Source organism: Phoca vitulina, unplaced genomic scaffold, assembly GCF_004348235.1.
Source record: "Phoca vitulina isolate PV1807 unplaced genomic scaffold, GSC_HSeal_1.0 scaffold12, whole genome shotgun sequence".
NCBI classification, from domain to species: domain Eukaryota; kingdom Metazoa; phylum Chordata; class Mammalia; order Carnivora; family Phocidae; genus Phoca; species Phoca vitulina.
In genome coordinates, this window is record NW_022589715.1 from 33,537,899 (window position 1) to 33,559,591 (window position 21,693).

Below are 21,693 nucleotides of genomic sequence, written 5' to 3' on the forward strand. Positions count from 1 at the left end.
TATCAAAACCATAAAATGAACATTGGTTAGTACTGTTAACTATGGGCATTATTAATTCAGATTTCAAAAGTTTTCTAATATCCTTTTCTGTTTTACAGTTTAGTTAGTTGTGTCCTTTTAGTCTCCTAATCTATGACAGTTCTTAATCCCTACTTAATAGGTCTTTGATACTTTTGATGAGTTCTGGTCAGTTATTTTGTAGAGTATATTTCAGTTTAGGTTTGTCTGCTTTCTCATGATAAGGTTGAGGTTCCATGGGTTTTGGCAAGATACCACAGTGATGTGGTGTCTTCAGTCCACCAAGACATAGGGCACATAATGTCAGTACATTTAAGTATTTTTTATTAACATAGGTTTTTTTCCCTCAGATGTCTTGGGAAGGTAATTTGAGACTACACTGGTGTCTAATTTCTTCTGAAAGTTTTGCCCATTGTTGTTAGCGTTCATTGGTGGATCTTGTCTGCAATATTTAGTATTGTGGACTTTGCCTAGTAGAACTAACTTTTCAAAATATAAATGACATAGTTTACATTAGGTGGTATGTAACAGTTAAATTTTTGGCACCTAGCAGTTTTTAGTGTCGCTTTTAACTGTGAATATTGATACCACTTGACATTACATTTTCAGTTGATGAATAACCCTCATTATGTGACTTTATTGTGCTAATAAAGTTTTTCCACACTAAGGAAATTATTTTCATAATTAGTGTTTTTAAGTGTTTAGTTATTTGGAATATGAAAGGAAATGGGCAGTTTTGCTTGAAATGCAAATGAATGGGAATAAATTTAATATTTCATCTCATGAAGATTATTAAGGTAGTTTTACAGTCAAATCTGTATTTTATTGCCTTCATGTTGGCTATATTTCCTGCTTATTATTATGGGTAAATCCCTTCTCCATGAAAGCTTGAGTCCAGAGTTCCAGATTGGTTAGATAAGGCTTGGAGGACATAGTTCCAGAAAGTCTTAACTATATTTCCAGAGGTCTGAAAGAAGATCTTCGTAGATCATTTGGTAGCAAAGCTAAATTAAAGAAATATGAGAGTAGTCTTTATATAGTAGGGAATGATAATTTGTTTATTTAGGGATCCTACTTCTCAAACCCATTGGGTATGTTAATGTAGGTGTACCATATAACTTTAAAACTTAAGGGGACCAGGGTGCCTGGGTGGCTCTGTTGGTTAAGCATCCAGCTCTTACTGTAAAAGATTCACTCATTTATGAGAGAGAGAAAGAGCACCCGTGCACTCACACTTGAGTGGAGGGGACAGAGGAAGAGGGATAGAGAATCTTAAGCAGACTTCTGCTCTGAGCCTGGAGCCTGACTCGGGGCATGGAGCTTGCTTAAGATTCTCTTTTCTTCAGGACGCCTGGGCAGATCAGTTGGTTAAGCGTCTGCCTTCAGCTCAGGTCATGATCCCAGGGTCCCCACATTGCTCCTTGCTCTGTGGGGAGCCTGCTTCTCCCTCTGCCTGCCACTCCCTCTGCTTGTGCTCAGTCTCCCTCTGACAAATAAATAAAATCTTTTTTTTTTTTTAAGATTTTATTTATTTGACAGAGAGCGTACAAGCAGGGGGAGAGGCAGAGGCAGAGGGAGAAGCAGGCTCCCCGCTGAGCAAGGAGCCTGATGCGGAACTTGATCCCAGGACCCGGGATCATGGTCTGAGCCAAAGGCAGATGCTTAACCGACTAAGCCACCCAGGTGCCCCAAATAAAATCTTTAAAAAAAAAAAATTCTCTCTTTTCCTCTCCTTATGGTACGTGCCTGAGGCCCCCCAATCCCCACATTAAATAAGTTAAGAATAGGTTGTACTATTAAGATATCTTTAAGTAAATAACATTAGAAACCAAACTTTCTCCTTAACTGTTATTCTATATTGTAGTGGGGGACAAGTTAAAATCCTGTTTCCAGGATTAATTTAATGTTATAATTAAATTGGAAAAGGATAACAATATCTGATCTTGATTTAGAGATATTTTACATAAACTTCTTATTTATAATGCTTATTACAAAATTACATCTTCAGGGGTTTTGTAGTTTTAACCCATAAAAATAAGTTTATGTGTGTATTTAGTTAAATGAACAACATAGTCCCTTGTATTTTTTATTTAAAAAATTAGATGTTGGTGTACTTAACTAGTATAGCATTAGAAAATATCTTAGAAGGTAATTTGTAAGTCTGTATTTTGTAAAGTTAACAAAAATTAAAGTTTAAAGGAGTAGTACACAAAAATGATTGGCATCATTCAAAAAATGCCAGTGTTGCCGCCGATGGGATTGGGGTTTATTACCAGACTTTACTTTCACCTTCACCTCCCCCGTTTTTTTTCTTACTGAAGATTTATTGGCATGCTCTGAAAGTGTTGAATAATTTTTTTTAATAGGAATTAAAAAATACGTTGTTGGCCTCATTATCAAGACGTCATCTGACCCAACTTGTGTTGAGGTAAGACCATTTAAAGTGTGAGAATGTAAAATCATTTAAATACTGAATCTTCAACTTAAATCTACTTACATCACAGACATAATCATTTACAGTAGATCTGTAATAATTCTCAGATGGATTTCTTTGCTTATATTCTTATACCTGTTTTAGACTTTGTTTTAATCTAAACTTTTTTCTTTTCTTAGAAGGAAAAGGTGTATATTGGGAAATTAAATATGATTCTTGTTCAGGTAAGCTTTTATTTGATTAGTTCTTTTCCTTAAAAGAATTAAATGCTTCAATTAGGCTGATTACTAGAATAAAATATTCAGACCTACTTTATCAAATAACTAGACTAACATCTTGCAGTAATAATTTTTACAATAACTATAATAGTTAAGCTACTATTTAACATTTGAAATTGTAAATTTTCTATGGCTCCAATATGGATCAGACATGTTACAATTTTCTCAGTTGCCTGTTGACTGCGTATTTCCTTTCCATGTCATCTACATTTTAATTCATAAATCATTCCTTTGAATTCAGCATTCCTTACATTTATCTCTATACTTAGTCTGTTTTTCAAACTTGCTAAATAGTCTCAGCTTCAAAATTTTTATATTTACATATTTTTCATGACAAAAATTGTCTTGGGAACATTAATTAGTATGTGAGAAAAAAGTAGATTTTTCTATTTAATAAGTTATGAGAACATTTGGGTTTTCACTAAGTTACACTGGCTTTTATACTGAAGACATTTGTTGTTAGCCTATCTTTGGGATGAGGGAGGAGTACAAAGAAATTAGTTACCTCTTATTAACAGGTACAATTAGGGAATAATCTGGTTAGGAAAACCTAGTATACAAAATATATATACAAATATATAATATATATAAATGTATACAAATACTATAGTACAGACTTGAAAGATGATTCCATCCCCAACTGTAATGCTGTCTCTCTTCCAAATTTATATGAACAAATGCTACTATATTTCAGGGCTCAGATTCCACCCAAAGAAAATGCCTCTCCCTGCCCATCACCTTTTTATTGCTTAGAGTTTTATCTTTGAGCTTACTTAGGATAATTTAAACATCTGTATCTGGCTAATGTTGATACGCATGCACATTAGAACAGCCTAGACCAAGGCTCAGTTAGTGGATCATGAGACTCTTGATCTCCGGGGTGAGAGCTCAAGACCCACATTAGGTGTGGAGATTACTTAAAATCTCTAATAAAAAAACAGAAGAAAGAACCAGACTAGATCTATCAGCTGGGATAACTGAGAGGAGTCCTGGGCATTTGAGGCCAAATACTTCATCTGTGTTATACTTCGCCTAATTTATTCTATAGAGGATGGCACATTTACTCTCTTAATCAAGGGGGAGAAAATGAAAAGTGGGTATATTTGCTTCTGCTTTTAGTATCACGCAACTAAGTTTGTTTTGCCATTGAGAAGTGAAATTAACATTTCTTATCTTATTTTAGATACTAAAACAAGAATGGCCAAAACACTGGCCAACTTTTATCAGTGACATTGTTGGAGCAAGTAGGACCAGTGAAAGTCTCTGTCAGAATAATATGGTGATTCTTAAACTCTTGAGTGAAGAAGTATTTGATTTCTCTAGTGGACAGATAACTCAAGTGAAAGCTAAGCATTTAAAAGACAGGCAAGTAATTATATTTTGCTTTAGAATTTTTAAGTTATTTCTGAGAAGATTTAAAGAAATTTGGAGGTTGATTATAATTTATTGTGAAACTGTGATCATTAATATGTTAAGTTACTTTTGTTTTTTAGTAGAAATTTAAATAGTCCTAGAGTGGACCTAATATTCTAAATCTGGAGGCTTGAAAAATATGCGTGGTGATAAAGATAGGATGTCATAATTCATTGTCACAGCAAAATAACTTTATACATCTCATGCAAAAGGAATATAGGTCAGGAGTTCCCAGAAACCTTTGGGATCTGTTTTTATATGGTGACTACTTAAATATAAATGAAGGAAGTGACTTGGATCCAAATGTCAACTGAATTGTTACCAGGCCTGTGTCTTGGAAACATACCACTTTATTTTCTTTCCCTTAGTAATAAAATTTGTTCTAATCATTAGGGCACAGCAGTATTTCACCTTTATATATTCAGACTAACTTCAGAATTTACAGTTTTGCCTCCGTTTCCGGGTATAAGCACATTGTAGGATTTGGGACATACATATAAAATGCTGCTTCTCTTACTCTCTTTAGTTTGAAGAGTTTTATTTCAACTATCTTTTAAATCAAGATAAAATTGATGGAAGCCACCTGGCTGGCTCAGTCGATAGAGCATGTGACTCTTAATCTTGGGGTCATGAGTTCAAGCCCCACTTTGTGGGTGGAGATTACTAAAAAAAAATAAAATCTTTTTTAAAAAGATGGATTAAATTATTTCAAATTAGTAAGGATGACAGAAACCTGAAAGTGAAATTATATGCTCTTTATAACATTTTTTATGGGTAAGCTTTGAAAGAGTGATAGTACAGATAGCTTTAGCAACTTTGTAGCTTTTGATGAAGTTACGGATATTTGTGTTTAAATAGAAGTGACTCAAGTTTTTAATGACTGAAATTGGTGAAATTTTTTGTAATTTTGTTAGTATGTAAATAATTACAGTATTTCTGTGTATGTTCTAAACTGATCACTTTGTTTTTTAGCATGTGCAATGAATTCTCCCAAATTTTTCAGCTGTGTCAGTTTGTGATGGTAAGTGCTTTTGATTTCATTTTTTTTTTTAAGTAACAATTAATAGGAAGAGGATTATTTACAGATGTGTTTTTGTTAACAGGAAAATTCCCAAAATGCTCCACTTGTACATGCAACTTTGGAAACATTGCTCAGATTTCTTAATTGGATTCCACTGGGATATATTTTTGAGACCAAGTTAATCAGCACACTAATTTATAAGGTATAGTGAATACATCTCAGTTTTTATCACTGGATAGTTGCATATATTATTAATTTGTAATGCTCTTAGCTATAGAAAAAGCATTATGCATTTGTAGGTATGACCAGTGTTGTTTCTAAGACGATTAACTACTCAGAAGAACTTTTCTTTAGTTTCAGCTAATAATTCTTTGAAATGGTGTCAAAAATCTCAGGAATTCCATGTGAACAACTGTTAAGGGATTTGATTTTAGGAATGTTTTTATAAAGTGGAAGGTCTCAGTTCTTTTCCTGCCCCCCCCCTTTTTCCTAAAGCAGTAGCATAAAATACTTATATGAAGTCTTAATAATTGTTCATCCAGAGTTCACCAGTACCAATTGGTTGTATTATCTTTCCAGATGCTTTCTTGGTAGATAGAAGGAATAAATTTGTATGCTTAATTGAGACCTTATTATAACATTTGAGATTTTGTAATTCAGGGCTTGATGAGGTAATACTCTATTCTAATACGTGAATTTACAATATTGGAGATACTTTATTGGTAGACAGTTTATAAAACTGTTTGCTATTGTCAGTGGTACTGCAAAGGAAACATTATTATTTAAATAATACAACTTTTATATACGTAGAATAAGTATCGGGCCAGTGGGCATATCCATTTTTTTAAGGTTTTTGATGCTTAACCAAATTGCCGTCCACAAATGGTATGCCGTTTTTATACCTTCTCAACAATAGAAAATGAAAGAGCCAGTTTTACCATACATTTGTTAACGTATTGCCCACCTCCTAAAATCCTAAGCAGTTATAAATCTTGGGTCTTTATTAGACTACACATAACACATGATGTTCTTAAAAGTCATATAATGGTTCCTGGGAAAGTTACCAAGAGACTTTGTTTAGATGTCTGAAGACACATCAGAAGAAGCACAGTTTGCTCCTAAAGCATTTACTGTCTATTGGGTGGAGAATGAAATTTCCTCAAAATCTGTGTGCAGAACAAAATACCATCCATTTATCTGGTGTTTTCCCTCTTACGTTCCCTATTGTTAAAACCTTTATTTTTCTTAATTGTTAAGTAAAGTATTACATGCCATTTAATTTTATGCTTCCTTTTTTAAAAAATTTTATAATAGTTCCTGAATGTTCCAATGTTTCGAAATGTCTCTCTGAAGTGCCTCACTGAGATTGCTGGTGTGAGTGTAAGCCAATATGAGGAACAATTTGTAACGCTATTTACATTGACAATGATGCAGCTAAAACAGGTAATACAACACTCTTAACTGACTAAACAATTTTAGTGTCTTAGAAAAAAAAAGTTGGGTTGGAGTTGAACTGTTTTGTTACAACTAATTATAACAGATCAGCTAAAATGTGATTGTATATTTATTACATAAAATCAGATCAGGTAGAAATTTTAGTGAACATTTTGAAAATTCTTTGAAATAAAGTTTCTGGGAATATCGTAGTAATTTATTTACATAGAATTTAGAAGCTTGGAAACCTGGGGTTTTGATACTAGCTCTGCTTCTTACTTTGCCTCTGAAATGTAGATTATCCATTTATAACCTTGATTTAGGTACATAGGAAATTACTGAGAATGTTAACCATAATACTGCATTACAGTATGTGTTTGTGTTCCAATGAATTACTTGAGTATTTTTGTTTTTAATAATACTAAGAAAGGAAAAGTCTGATACAGGGAAAAATTGAGAAAATTTGTAGAAATCTTATTATTTGTAACATTTTAAAAAATCAAAAGCTAGAATACAAAAATACTATAATAGATGAAGGATTTCTAGTGAAGAATAATCTGTTTAAGTCTGTGGTTTATAATATTAGTAACAAAGTGATGAAATCTTAGTATTTAAAGGTAATACCTTGGGGCACCTGGGTGGCTCAATCGTTAAGCTCTGCCTTCGGCTCGGGTCATGATCCCGGGGTCCTGGGATCGAGCCCTGCATCGGGCTCCCTGCTCAGCGGGAAGCATGCTTCTCCCTTTCCCACTCCCCCTGCTTGTGTTCCCTCTCTCGCTGTGTCTCTTCTCTGGCAAATAAATAAATAAAATCTTTTTAAAAAATAAAGGTAATACCTTTTGTTGGTTTTAGAATGCAGACTAATGGTCCATATTTAAATTTGTAGATGCTTCCTTTAAATACCAATATTCGACTTGCATACTCAAATGGAAAAGATGATGAACAGAACTTTATTCAAAATCTCAGTTTGTTTCTCTGCACCTTTCTAAAGGAACATGGTCAACTTATAGAGAAAAGGTTAAATCTCAGGGAAACACTTATGGAGGTAGGCTTTGTGGACCCTTTGGCTTCTGAAATTCTTTTATATAATGAAAGCTTTTTTTAAAAAATGCCTTTGTTCCAAAATGTCTTTTATTTAAACGTCTGTACCTTTGGGGCGCCTGGCTGGCTCAATCCGTTAAGCGTCTGCCTTTTTGGTAGGCTCATGTCATGATCTTAGTGTCCATCGGGTTCCCCACTCAGCGGGGAATCTGCTTCTCCCTCTGCTCCTCCCCTCCATTCAGGCTTGCGCTCGTGCACATGCGCACTCTGTCTCTGAGATAAATAAAATCTTTTTTAAAAAAATAAAATGTACCTTTGACATCTTCTTATCTATTGTCAGTGCATAAAAATATGTTCATTCTGAATTACAAGCCGAATTTGATTATGTGTTCTGCATAATGCCAGATCAATAATTAATAATCAGAATTAAATTCAAGGGTCTTCAGACATTTCTGAGATGAAAAATCTAAAGATGTTATTTAAAAACTAAGGTATAATGCATATAACATAAAACTGTCTATTTTAAAGTGTACAATTTCAGTGACATGCACAGTATTGTCAACTGTCATCTATTCTAAAATATTTTTATTCACCTACAAAGAATAACGTACCCATTAAAATAGTCCCTCATTCTGCTCTCCCCCAGGCTCTAGCCAACCACTAATTTGCTCTCTATGGATTTTATCTATTCTGAACCTTTCATATAAATGGACTCCTAGTATATGGTCTTTTGTAATTAGCGTCTTTCACTTAGCATGTTTTCAAGGTTCTTTCATGTTGTAGCATGTACCATTATTTCATCTCTTCTTACAGCTAAATAATGGTCCATTGTATGGTTACATATTTTGTATGCCAAATCATGAGTTGATGGACATTTGGATTGTTCACACCTTTTGAGTATTGGTATGAAATGTCCTTTAATGTCCATTCCTTTTTAGGGAACTTAACTAACATACATCCTGGCCAACAACTACATAAAGTTTTTAAATGTTCTAGGAGATTTCTGAAGAAAGCACAATTTGCTCCTTGAGAATTTTTAGTCTATTAGATGAATAATCAAACCTCAGAATTGTGTAAAATGAAACATGAATTTTTATCCTATTAACGTAACAAGTGGAAGGCAATTTGTGGTAGGATGCTAATGTCTAAGGATTATTTTAATACTGTTCGTCTTCTTTGTAGGCCCTTCATTATATGTTGTTGGTATCAGAAGTGGAGGAAACGGAAATCTTTAAGATTTGTCTTGAGTACTGGAATCATTTGGCAGCTGAACTCTATAGAGAGAGCCCATTCTCTACATCTGCTTCTCCATTGCTCTCTGGAAGTCAACATTTTGATGTTCCTCCCAGGAGACAGCTGTATTTGCCCGTGTTATCCAAGGTAATAATAAAGTGGGTGGTTGAGTGCTCTGTCCGTTCCTTGCTGTGATTTTGAAGACTAAATGCAAGTAGTGGGTTTTATTTTTATTTTATTTTGGCTTTTATAATCTATCCAAATAAAAGAGCTACAAAAAGAGAATCCAGCAACCTCTCCATTTATGTTCAAAGCTAGAAGATTGAAAAGGATTGGTTTAAGAACTATGGTTCTCAGGAGGACACCTGGGTGGCTCAGTCGGTTAAGCGTTTGCCTTCGGCTCAGGTCATGATCCTAGGGTCCTGGGATCAAGTCCCACATCAGTCCTATTTCGGGTTCCTTGCTCGGCAGGGGAGTCTGCTTCTCCCCCTGCCTGCCACTCCCCCTGCTTGTGCGTGCACACCTTTCTCTAACAAATAATAAAAATCTTAAAAAAAAAAAAAAAAAGAACTGTGGTTCTCAAAAGTGTGTCTGTGGAAGTAGACTGCATCAGCACTACCAGTGAGTTTATTAGAAATGCAGATTAAGAGATCACCTACCAATCTACTGAATCAGTCTCTGCATGAGACACAGAAAAGTTATGTTTATTCATGATAAAGAACATTTGAAAACAATTGTTGTAGGATTACCTTTTTTTAAGATCTTATTTATTTATTACAGAAAGTGAGCACAAGTGGTGGGGAGGGGCAGAGGAAGAGGGGGAGAGACTCCCTGCTGAGCAGGGAGCCTGATGCAGGCTCACTGATCCCAGGACCCTAGGATTAAGACCTGAGCTGAAGGCAGACGCTTAACAGACTGAGCCACCCAGGCACCCCTTGAATTACATTTTTAAAATGTTTATATTCTTTTATATTGTGGGAACAATTATGGAGGTATGTTGGTCTTAAGTGTGAAGTACTTGATCTTAATTTTTTTTCCTACATTTGATGTGGCTGATTTCAAAAATGTAATAGATTTTTCTTGTTTATTGTTGAGTAGGTCCGTTTATTGATGGTTAGTCGTATGGCTAAACCAGAGGAAGTATTGGTTGTAGAAAATGATCAGGGAGAAGTTGTAAGAGAATTCATGAAGGATACAGATTCCATTAATTTGTATAAGAATATGAGAGAAACATTAGGTGAGTCAATAAATGCTGTCAATTTTATCTTTGTAATTCTCTTCTGGGATGGAAATACTTTTTAAAGAAATATGTTATACTTTTCTGAATCTGTTAATAACCACCTTTATTAATGTGCTGTTACTTACTAAAGATTTTTGATTGTAGAGTTTTGTATTTGAACTTTTGGAACCTTTTCCCTTCCTTTGTAGTTTATCTTACTCATCTGGATTATGTAGATACAGAAAGAATAATGACTGAGAAGCTTCACAATCAAGTGAATGGTACAGAGTGGTCATGGAAAAATTTGAATACATTGTGTTGGGCAATAGGCTCCATTAGTGGAGCAATGCATGAAGAGGATGAAAAACGCTTTCTTGTTACTGTTATAAAGGTATGCAAGTGATACATATGAACTGGTACTGTTAGGTAACTATATTGTATTGTTATAAATGACTGAAATTGCTCTCATTTTACAGGATCTATTAGGATTATGTGAACAGAAAAGAGGCAAAGATAATAAAGCTATTATTGCATCAAATATCATGTACATAGTAGGTCAATATCCAAGGTTTTTAAGAGCTCACTGGAAGTTTTTGAAGACTGTAGTTAACAAGTTGTTTGAATTCATGCATGGTAAATCCTCTTTAATATATATTATTTAGCTACTTATATTTATTGAACAAAAACCAAAATTTTTCTTAAAAATTTTTTTGAAAATTATTTTTGTTTTGTTAGAGACCCATGATGGAGTCCAAGACATGGCTTGTGATACTTTCATTAAAATAGCTCAGAAATGCCGCAGGCATTTTGTTCAGGTTCAGGTTGGAGAAGTAATGCCATTTATTGATGAAATTTTGAACAATATCAACACTATAATTTGTGATCTTCAGCCTCAACAGGTATGTAGAGCACTGAGCATATTTTTTTTAAGAAAGTAAGTAGTACTGGGGCTCCTGAGTGGCTCAGTCAGTTGAGTGTCCAACTCTTGATTTTTTCCCAGGTCATGCTCTCTGGGTCATGAAATTGAGCTCTACACTGGGTGTGGAGCCTGCTTAAGATCCCCCTGGGGCACCTGGGTGACTCAGTTGTTAAGTGTCTGCCTTCGGCTCAGGTCATGATCCCAGGTGCTGGGATGAGTCCCGAATCGGGCTCCCTACTCCGCGGGAAGCCTGCTTCTCCTTCTCGCACTCCCCCTGCTGTGTTCCCCCTCTCACTGTGTCTCTGTCAAATAAATAAATAAAATCTTTAAAAAAAAAAAAAAAACCCCCCCCCCCCAAAAAAAAAACGTGATTACTTTTTTTTTAAGGTTTATTTATTTGACAGAATGCACATGGGGCGTGGGAGGGCTCGATCTCAGCACCGTGAGACCAGGACCCAAGCCGAAACCAAGAATCATGCTTAACTGAGCCACCCAGGTGCCCCGTGACTACTATTTTACCCAGAATTCATGAATGGCAATAGAAAGAGTGCCACCATTGGACTCAGTACACGTGTCTCTGTGGCTAATTTTTTTTTTTTTTAATTCCAGTATAGTTAACATACAGTGTTAAATTAGTTTTGGGTTTATAATACAGTGATTCAATAGTTCCATACATCACCCAGTGCACTTCTTAATCCCCATCACCTATTTTACCCCACCCACCCACCCACCTCTCTGCTGGAGTGGTTAAATTCTCATAGTGGGGCAAAAATTTACGCAGAAGTTTGTCAGGCTATTTTCTTCCCTAATGTAAGTTACTTCTCAGACTCACAAAATAAGTTCTAATACATACGTGAATTGCTTGTGTGTAGTTTTCCTTACAGTGCATAAAAGTAGAATGTCTGCCTTTTTACATAGGTACATACATTTTATGAAGCTGTGGGGTACATGATTGGTGCACAAACAGACCAAACAGTACAAGAACATTTGATAGAAAAATATATGCTACTCCCTAATCAGGTTTGGGATAGCATAATCCAGCAGGCAACCAAAGTAAGTTTTACTACTTTTTCTCAAAGTTCTAATGGAATTCAAGACAACAATGTTGTTTACAAAAGTAGCAGAAATTATACTGTAATTTTATTCTGTTTTGCTGGTATATTGGGACTGTTACTCTACTCTTAGTTGTACCTGTAGGTAATAAAGATTTCTTTTTTTTCTATTTTGGATTATAAATGTGATGGTGGTTTGGAGTAAGGTGTGGGTAGTGTTTTTTGCTTTAGTAATTACAAAGGTAATTTTCATGTGATAAATGAAATTTGTTACTTGTCCTTCACAGAATGTGGATATACTTAAAGATCCTGAAACAGTTAAGCAGCTCGGTAGTATATTGAAAACAAACGTTAGAGCCTGCAAAGCTGTCGGACATCCCTTTGTAATTCAGCTTGGGAGAATTTATTTAGATATGCTTAATGTATACAAGTGCCTCAGTGAAAATATTTCAGCAGCTATCCAAGCTAATGGTAAGCGATTCTGAAGTTTTGTGGAATGGTGAATAGCACGTCAGTTCTACGTTCACAGTCTTAGTGTAAAGCATTCATTTCTCACAGATTTAAGTTAACCCTCTCAATGTCCCAAATGACCCTAGACAATTATTTTTAATGAGTTGCATACACTTTTCCCTTGTAAAATTAGTCTTAGTTTATTTTCCCAGTACATTCATCTGTGTGCCCTTGTCTTTATGTTTTTGAGTGGTAAATGAGAACTGTTAGATCTGAAGTATATGTAACTACCAATGTAGAATTTTAGTTGTCAAGTTGGATTTCACTGGATTGTATTTTTTAGGTGAGATGGTTACAAAGCAACCATTGATTAGAAGTATGCGAACAGTAAAAAGGGAAACTTTAAAGTTAATATCTGGTTGGGTGAGCCGGTCCAATGATCCACAGATGGTATGTGAAATGTTACGCTTTTTAAGTTGATGCTGTATTTTCTGATAATATGCATATAGCTCATTTAAAGGTAATTTCAGTGGATGGATATGTTTGGCATTATTTTGCAGTGTCCTTTTTTTTAGAGTCCTTGAATACTTTAAAATATTATCATATACACCATCTTCCTAAGAAATTACTGTTAGTGGGGGACAGTAGTGATACGTAACAAGGTAGCTTGAGTCATGTTTTCCCCCTATGGATAATAGATATATTCCAGTGAAATTTTTTGTGTTTCTTCGTGAGTCTTCAGAGCAATTTACGAAGATGTCATTAGTTTGCCTCTGCAGTGAAGGTAAGGGCTTTCCCGGTGGAAGTTTTAAAAGTCTGTTTTACTCTTCTTTTAGTTTGAAATCATTTCCAGAAAGGAAAATGATTTTCAGAAACTAAACCAGTCTCCATATGTGCCTCAACTTGGGAAAATGTGTGTTAGTATTTTTTTAAAGTTTGTATTTTTAATTTATTCTACCATTTCATTCTCTTGATCCTTGGAATATTACAGAGAATCCTGTCATGTTAATCTTTGCTGTATGCAAATAGTGGTTGACAAGTGTGCTGTTTGATAATTTTGAAATTTCAGTATTGTTCCTACAGATGAGATACTTTTCAGGGAAATTGTTCAGAAAACAATTGTGGAATTTTCAACATACCAAATATTGAAAGGTTTTGAACACATGTATTATGAGATCAGAACTATATTTAAAATTCAAAAGGAGAAGATAAGATGAATTAAAGGAATTGTGAAGTTCATAATTTACAAGAGCTTGGGCAAATTTTAGGAGTATCAGTGATAATAATAACAAGGAGAGGGTATCATTTTACAACCAAGATTTGTATTGAGGGTTGGGGCAGTGAATTAAAAAATACCTCAAAAATACACTTATGATCCAGTTTGTGAGGAAACAATTACTGCACTGTTAAGAGTAAAATGAGAAACAGTTCTGGTCTAACAGAACAAGTGAGTTATCTGAAAAATAATGTTGTGTTTATCCTTAAAATTTTACTAGGCCTATTTTGTATAGTAGGACACTACTAACACTGTTAACTTCAGTTATAAGAAACATTATTTGTAATTATTGTCCATGTCTTAATAACGAACCTATTAAAAGCATATAAGTTACACCTTAATATGACCCTGTTTATTGAGACTCATGGAAACTCAGTCTTTCTGGTACAATTCCAATTCCATTTTATTTTTGTTAAAGTACTTACCAGGTAGCATTCACTGCATTTAAAAAAATAATAATTGAATAGGTGTCTACTTTGTATTAGATATGAGCTGCTTGGTTTTTATTATAGATACTATTCATTGACAGAATTGATACAGTATTGGTTAGGACTTTTCATTCCTTTAGGTAAGTGATCCCACATACAGTAACCCTAGAATCCTGGTCCTACCGTAGTAACTTGGAGCTGGTCACTTGATTTTGGGCCTCAGTTACCTTAGTAATTACAGATTTGAATTCTGAGTATGTCTGTGGCTCTTCCCAGCCTATTATGATTTCTTGGTTTCCTTTGGTAAAAAGTTTTAATAGATATGCAACCTAAATCTCAATACAACACTGATCTAGCTGTTGATAATGGTTAGCAAGTGTATAGAATAAAACTTCAAAGCGTTCTTTTTTTTTTTTTTAATAGGTAGCTGAAAATTTTGTTCCTCCTCTATTGGATGCAGTTCTCATTGATTATCAGAGAAATGTCCCAGCTGCTAGAGAACCAGAAGTGCTTAGTACTATGGCTATTATTGTCAACAAGTTAGGAGGACATATAACAGCTGAAATACCTCAAATATTTGATGCTGTTTTTGAATGCACATTGAATATGATAAATAAGGTATGTGGTTTACATTTCAATTATGGAAAATTCTGCAGTATATATCCTTTAAGTAAAGCGTAAATATAGCTATGAGATTAACAGTTTTAAGCTCTGGAGTTTAAATATTTGAACTTCTAGATCAGAGAAATACTTACCTTTTTTATTTTTTTTTTATTTTTTTAAAGATTTTATTTATTTGATAGATAGCGAGAGCAGGAACACAAGCAGGGGGAGTAGGAGAGGGAGAAGCAGGCTTCCCGCCGAGCAGGGAGCCCGATGTGGGACTCGATCCCGGGACCCCGGGATCATGACCTGAGCCGAAGGCAGATGCTTAACGACTGAGCCACCCAGGCGCCCACTTACCTTTTTTTAAAGATTTTATTTTAGAGAGAGTGCACAAGCTCGAGTGGGGGGAGGGGCAGAGGTCGAGGGAGAAGCAGACTCCTTGCTGAGCAGAGAGCCCAACTTGGGCTCGATCCCAGGAACCTAAACTGAGCCAGACACTAAACCTATTTTTTATTTTTTAAAAAACGTATAAAATCTTGGGGCGCCTGGGTAGCTCAGTCAATTGAGCTTCTGACTCTTGGTAGTCTTGATCTCCAGGTTGTGAGATAAAGCCCCAAGTCCAGGCTTTGAGCTCAGTGGGGAGTCTGCTTGAAGATTCTCTCCCTCTGCCCTGCCCTCGCATGCACTGTCCCCTCCTCAAGCAAATAAATCTTTTAAAAAGATAAAAAGATCTCTACAACAAAACAGTAAATTTGATAGATTGTAACATTCAAATAGCAGCTAACATTTAGTGAAAAGTTGCTGCATTTTAAACATTAAGAATTTAGTGATACTGGATTCCCTGGGTGGCCACTCCACTGCTTGTGCTCTCTCCCCCTGCCAAATAGTTAAACAAAATCTTTAAAAAAAAAAAAAAAAATTTGTGATACTAATTTCTTTAAATGGTGCATTTTAAGTTACAAAAGTATTATACGGGGCACCTGGCTGGCTCAGTTAGTGGAGCATGTGACTCTTGATCTCAGGGTTGTAAGCTTGAGCCCCACATTGGGTGTAGAAATAACTTAAAATCTTAAAAAGTATATATATACAATGTGCTTAAAAGAAATGGGAAAATATATTAACCAAGAAGGGAAAATGTAGATAAAAGTGTACAAGTTACTCAGTAGCTAAAAAATTTTCGGGTCTGTATTAATGATCTTGAAGTCACCGTCGTAACATGGTAGTAATAGTCTGAGTAACTAGAAAATGTGATGTTCTTTGCGTGGGTTTTGATGAATTCTCTTTATAATGTGATCTTCTGTTCTTTCATTTTAGTAATTGTGTAATAAATGGTAATTTCATTTTCCATGGGAGGCAAATTATGTTGTCTTCAGGTTTCCAGTCATGAGGCCATACACCTTATGGGGCCCACTAACAACTCCAAATCTTTATACTAAATTAGGGTTTACTTTTTCTCTTTTATTTAACATAATTAAGGCATTGAAATATTACTTTGTTCTCACCATTTGTTTTTAGGACTTTGAAGAATATCCTGAACACAGAACGAACTTTTTCTTACTACTTCAGGCTGTCAATTCTCATTGTTTCCCAGCATTCCTGGCTATACCACCTGCACAATTTAAACTTGTTTTGGATTCCATTATTTGGGCTTTCAAACATACTATGAGGAACGTTGCAGATACAGGTAAATACACATGTCCTTTTATTCATTTGCCCTACCAATCCACAGGCTCTTAGAGATAGATCTGTAGGTATAGTCAGGTAGATAACACTTGTTATCAGGGTTTTGTTGGAGTACATCACTTGCCTATGTAGGCCTAAGTAAATTCTAAAAGCAGTTGAGTCCTCTGTTCCATAGTTGAGTCCACAGGCAGGATTGAGTTAGAGGGAGATGGGCGTAAAACATCACTTCTCCACATCCTCACCACTGTGTCCTTTTCCCTGTCTGCTTTTCCTCAGTGCCAGTGAGGGTCAAAATAAGGATAAAACACAACATTTTTAGCAAGACAGATTTTTATTTGTTTTTACATAGAATTCGGTTTGTGTAGCAGGTATGTACTTGTAATGCTGTTTTTAGAGTTCATTTGGAGAGAATCGACAGAACCTTCAGAAATAGTGGAAAGTTGGTAATAATTATTACTTGTAGTCTGTAACTAAGCAGGCATTGATGGTATTTGAACTCCCATTACTCAAGATAACTTAGTCAAATAATTGTTAGTCATTAGCGGAAAGGGGGGTAAGAAATGGCCTTTGAATCAGAATAGTTGAATAGTGGAAATTCTATATGAATGTTACCAGTCTGTAATAACTTTGTTGGTGTTCTGTACATTTTAGGCTTACAGATACTTTTTACACTCTTACAAAATGTTGCACAAGAAGAAGCTGCAGCTCAGAGTTTCTATCAAACTTATTTTTGTGATATCCTTCAGCATATCTTTTCTGTTGTGACAGACACCTCACATACTGCTGGTAAGAATTTATAGCCATGAGAATGTTAAGTGTTCCAGTTGTTACTACCTGTTGGAGGTAATAATGTTCTTTTTATCAACAGGTTTGACAATGCATGCGTCAATACTTGCATATATGTTTAATTTGGTTGAAGAAGGAAAAATAAGTACACCGTTAAATCCTGGAAATCCAGTTAACAACCAAATGTTCATTCAGGAATATGTGGCAAATCTCCTTAAATCTGCATTCCCTCATCTTCAAGAGTAAATATGCTTTTTAATACGCATACATTTTTCAGTTAAAAAAGATAGTGATTATTTAATTGTTGTGTTTTGATTTACAGTGCTCAAGTAAAGCTCTTTGTGACAGGGCTTTTCAGCTTAAATCAGGATATTCCTGCTTTCAAGGAGCATCTTAGGGATTTCCTAGTACAAATAAAGGTATGTGTTTTGTTTGTATTTGGAGAAATAGTAAAACTAGATATGATTTAGTTGTTGCATTGTAGAATTAAACCACTTTTTTGGTAAAGCAAAATGAATGATATTCAGGCTTACTAGTCCTAGACTGATTCAGAGTGAAAAACTTAATTGTAGTTGAGAACAGGATGGATTTGAAATGTTTTTGGAAACTTGTTATTAATATAATTCATTTTAGATGATATAAATGTCTTGGAATATTGTGATTACATCCTACAGCTGATTTTTTTTAAAATTGTGAAATATGGGGAAAGAAACACTGGTAGACCCTTTGGGGGTTTCATACCCATTTTGTTAGTAAGGAATCCATTTTAGGGAATTAAGACAAATTCGCAGATAATCAACCCGTTACTACTGTTACACAATGCTTCATTTAAATTTAGGGGAAGAGGGATTCATCTTGTATTATTTTCTTTTAAAGAAATTTAAAAGTAGGGACGGCTGGGTGGCTCAGTTGGTTAAGCGTCTGCCTTCCGCTCAGGTCATGATCCCAGAGTCCCGAATCTGGCTGGGATCAAGTCCCGAATCTGGCTCCTTGCTCGGCAGGGAACCTGCTCCTCCCCCTGCTTGTGTTCGCTCGCTCTCTTTCTCTGACAAATAAAATGTTTTAAAAAAAAAATCTAAAAGTAACATAACATCTATAAGTGATTGATGGATTGTCTTAACCTGACTTAAATAAGAATTGGTCACATGCAATAATCAAATTTTTTCTCCAAGATACAAATAAGGTTTTTTCAATTGTAAATATATTAGCTAAGTTGTAAGGTGGAGAATGAAAATTACCTGAAACAGCTATAAAGTCAATCACAATGTAGCTAAACTTTATCATTAATCATAGGAGAAACAGCTTTTTAAATCTCCTGGCTTGTGAAGCGTATTACATATATATATATGACATCAGACTGTGCCTCTTTTAATAACCTTTTTTATCCTCAACTAAGACCTTTGGTTTTAATTCAGCTATACAGAATTGTATCAGTATACTATAAGTTAGGGATACCTGGGTGGCTCAGTCAGTTAAGTATCTGACCCTTGATCAGGTCATGATCTCCGGGTCCTGGGATCAAGCCCCATGTGGTGTCAGGCTCTGCGCTCAGCACAGAGTCAGCTTGTTCCTCTCCCTCTGCTCCTCCGTGTGCGTGCCAGCACGTACTTGCTCTCTCTAATACCTGTAATCTTTAAATACATACACACGCGTGTGCGTGCACGCACACACAATATAATTTAAAACCACCAATTGAAGGCTAGATTTTTATCGTGTAAACAAAACAGGGAGGTGCTTGTCTATCCTTTTTTACATGGGGTTTTGTTTGTTGTTGTTTGTTGTCTCCCCCCCCAAACAGGTCATTTTCCAGAATTGGAATTCATTATGTTAACACTTCAACTATCTTGTTTTCACAGGAGTTTGCAGGTGAAGATACATCTGATCTGTTTTTGGAAGAGAGAGAAACAGCCCTTCGACAGGCTCAGGAAGAGAAACATAAACTTCAAATGTCTGTCCCTGGCATCCTTAATCCACATGAAATTCCAGAAGAAATGTGTGATTAAAATCGGAAGTCATGCTGGGTTTTTTTGTTATTGTTGTTGGGTTCCCCCCCCACCCCCCGCAACTCTTGTTAGCAGAAGAAAACAGCATCTGGATATTTGTCGACCAAAATGATGCCAATTTGTAAATTAAAATGTCACCTAGTGGCCCCTTTTCTTATGTGTTTTTTGTATAAGAAATTTTCTGTGAAATATCCTTCCATTGTTTAAGCTTTTGTTTTGGTCATCTTTATTTAGTTTGCATGAAGTTTAAAATTAAGGCATTTTTTAAAATTTTACTTCATGCCCATTTTGTGGCTGGGACGGGGGGAGGAGGCAAATTCAATTTGAACATATACTTGTAAATTCTAATGCAAAATTACACAATTTTCCTGTAAACAATACCAATTTTTAATTAGGGAGCATTTTCTTTCTGGCCTGTATTTCAGTCTAGAAGAAAAGGTAATGAGTAAAACAAATTGCGTTAAGAGGATTCTAGTGCTGCATTGTCTAAAGTTAGCACCTCTTGGACTGAATCGTTTGTCTAGACTACATGTATTACGAGTCTGTATGGCAAGTTTGCAGCAAGATCATGTGCATATCATCCCATTGTAAAGCGACTTCAAAAAATATGGGAACACAGTTAGTTATTTTTACACAGTTCTTTTTGTTTGTGTGTGTGTGCTGTCGCTTGTCGACAACAGCTTTTTGTTTTCCTCAATGAGGAGTGTTGCTCATTTGTGAGCCTTCATTAACTCGAAGTGAAATGGTTAAAAATATTTATCCTGTTAGAATAGGCTGCATCTTTTTAACAACTCATTAAAAAACAAACAAAACAAAACTCTGGCTTTTGAGATGACTTATACTAATTTACATTGTTTACCAAGCTGTAGTGCTTTAAGAACACTACTTAAAAAAGCAAAATAAACTTGGTTTACATTTATTTTCCTTTATTGGCTCAAAATTATTCCTACATTAATGAAAGTGATTATATATGTGTTTTAAGTATTAGGTAACATTTTTTAAGTGAAGTTGGACACTTGATTTACAAATATAACCTCTGGGGTTATTGGGAGTAAAGGCACAGTTGGATTAATCGAACATGCTCCAGATGTTACCTTCTGTTCCCATGAAACAGATCCATTTTGTGACAGCTTGATGTGCTTTTATCTTTATTTGCAATTAAAAAGCATCTTCTCTTGGTTCCTGGATAGGAGTTACATATAACAGATTAAGGAGAATGAGAACCCAGGTGTAAGAAACTACTGCAGATATTCTTGATTAATTGTATTTTTGTCAGATACAACCCTTAGAAAGTTGCCTTATCCCTTTAGGAAAGGTAGGAGGAAGGGGGAAAATGTGTAGATGTCCTATAAAACATGAAAGGGGGTAGAAATAAGGGAATAGAAAAAGGAAACTAGCTTGGGTGAGCCTGTTTCTAGAGGATTGAGTCCAACCTATAAACCTAGACTAAAACCTAAGCATTTGAAGTGCCTCATGTTCATGCAGAGTCAGCAATTTTGTATAATTGCTGTACTCTTCTAACTTTGTAGGCTTTGACAAAACTATTATTTCAGTAGAATATAATCCTGTGTGGAACTTTTTTCTAGGACAGTAAATGGTAAGAGTTCAAATGTATTCAAAGAACATTGGAAAACTCTTTCAAATTTTAGCTTTGTTAAAATCTTTGTTCTTATTAATTACTTGTTTTGGCCTAAAAAACCCTTTTAAGAGGTTTTCTTGGGTCAGCCAGGCAAAAGTTCAGGTTCAGATTGGTCTATTTTGAATTAGCTGTGAAATGCATATTGTTAGTTTTGAGTCGCTGTCACCATTTCTGTCAATGATCATACACAATTTTCTTACCTTCTAGCACATCTACTCTACCCCCTGCTTTCTTGGTATGTTCTAGATGTTGCAAGAAAACAAGTCTTGGCTTGGAAACCAGGATAGTCCGCTTTGAATTTAGAAATGATTGGCAACTGGGATTCAGCCACTGCTGAGAGTAAATTTACCTTTTTTTTCCTTTTTACTTTGTGTACAGGCCTCAGGACAATGTCACAAAAACTGAAAATTGTCCCTCAATATATATCATTCGTTTTAATAATTGAATCCCTATGTTTTAACTGGGTACTTAAGCCTCCTAGCTGACCTTTCCCAACCACCATTGCAACCAGGTTGAAGTCTTGTTGACTGGAATGAAAGCAGAAGTGATAATAAACTGAAAAATACCTTTAAAGGAAGGGACATGGATATGATGGTAAGAGCTCGAGATTTTAGATCGTGAAATGGAAGATAATGGATTAGAACACCTTTCCTCCCGTTTCCCCTGCTGACTTCTGTTACTGTCATGTACTTTAATTATACAGTTTATTATTTTACAATATATACAATTTTATAAATTTTGAACTTCACAAGACATTAAA

The 21,693-nt window shown here is 35.2% G+C and overlaps 1 protein-coding gene across 3 annotated transcripts in view; it reads left to right on the plus strand.

Moving 5' to 3' along the window:
* The window catches only part of XPO1 (exportin 1), a 45,478-nt gene extending 25,265 nt beyond the window's left edge, over positions 1–20,213 (plus strand). For all 3 annotated transcript variants that reach the window (XM_032410901.1, XM_032410899.1, XM_032410900.1), the window contains 21 exons: positions 2,385–2,446; positions 2,632–2,676; positions 3,914–4,095; positions 5,116–5,164; positions 5,247–5,366; positions 6,479–6,607; positions 7,485–7,643; positions 8,822–9,019; positions 9,971–10,109; positions 10,301–10,482; positions 10,568–10,724; positions 10,827–10,990; positions 11,929–12,063; positions 12,350–12,533; positions 12,856–12,962; positions 14,640–14,834; positions 16,338–16,506; positions 17,157–17,291; positions 17,374–17,533; positions 17,614–17,710; positions 19,148–20,213. In XM_032410901.1, the coding sequence (XP_032266792.1) occupies positions 2,662–2,676; positions 3,914–4,095; positions 5,116–5,164; positions 5,247–5,366; positions 6,479–6,607; positions 7,485–7,643; positions 8,822–9,019; positions 9,971–10,109; positions 10,301–10,482; positions 10,568–10,724; positions 10,827–10,990; positions 11,929–12,063; positions 12,350–12,533; positions 12,856–12,962; positions 14,640–14,834; positions 16,338–16,506; positions 17,157–17,291; positions 17,374–17,533; positions 17,614–17,710; positions 19,148–19,294 (2,823 nt within the window). In that variant the 5' untranslated portion in view covers positions 2,385–2,446; positions 2,632–2,661 and the 3' untranslated portion in view covers positions 19,295–20,213. The remainder of the gene's footprint in view (positions 1–2,384; positions 2,447–2,631; positions 2,677–3,913; positions 4,096–5,115; positions 5,165–5,246; positions 5,367–6,478; positions 6,608–7,484; positions 7,644–8,821; positions 9,020–9,970; positions 10,110–10,300; positions 10,483–10,567; positions 10,725–10,826; positions 10,991–11,928; positions 12,064–12,349; positions 12,534–12,855; positions 12,963–14,639; positions 14,835–16,337; positions 16,507–17,156; positions 17,292–17,373; positions 17,534–17,613; positions 17,711–19,147) is intronic.
* Positions 20,214–21,693: the final 1,480 nt, after the last annotated feature.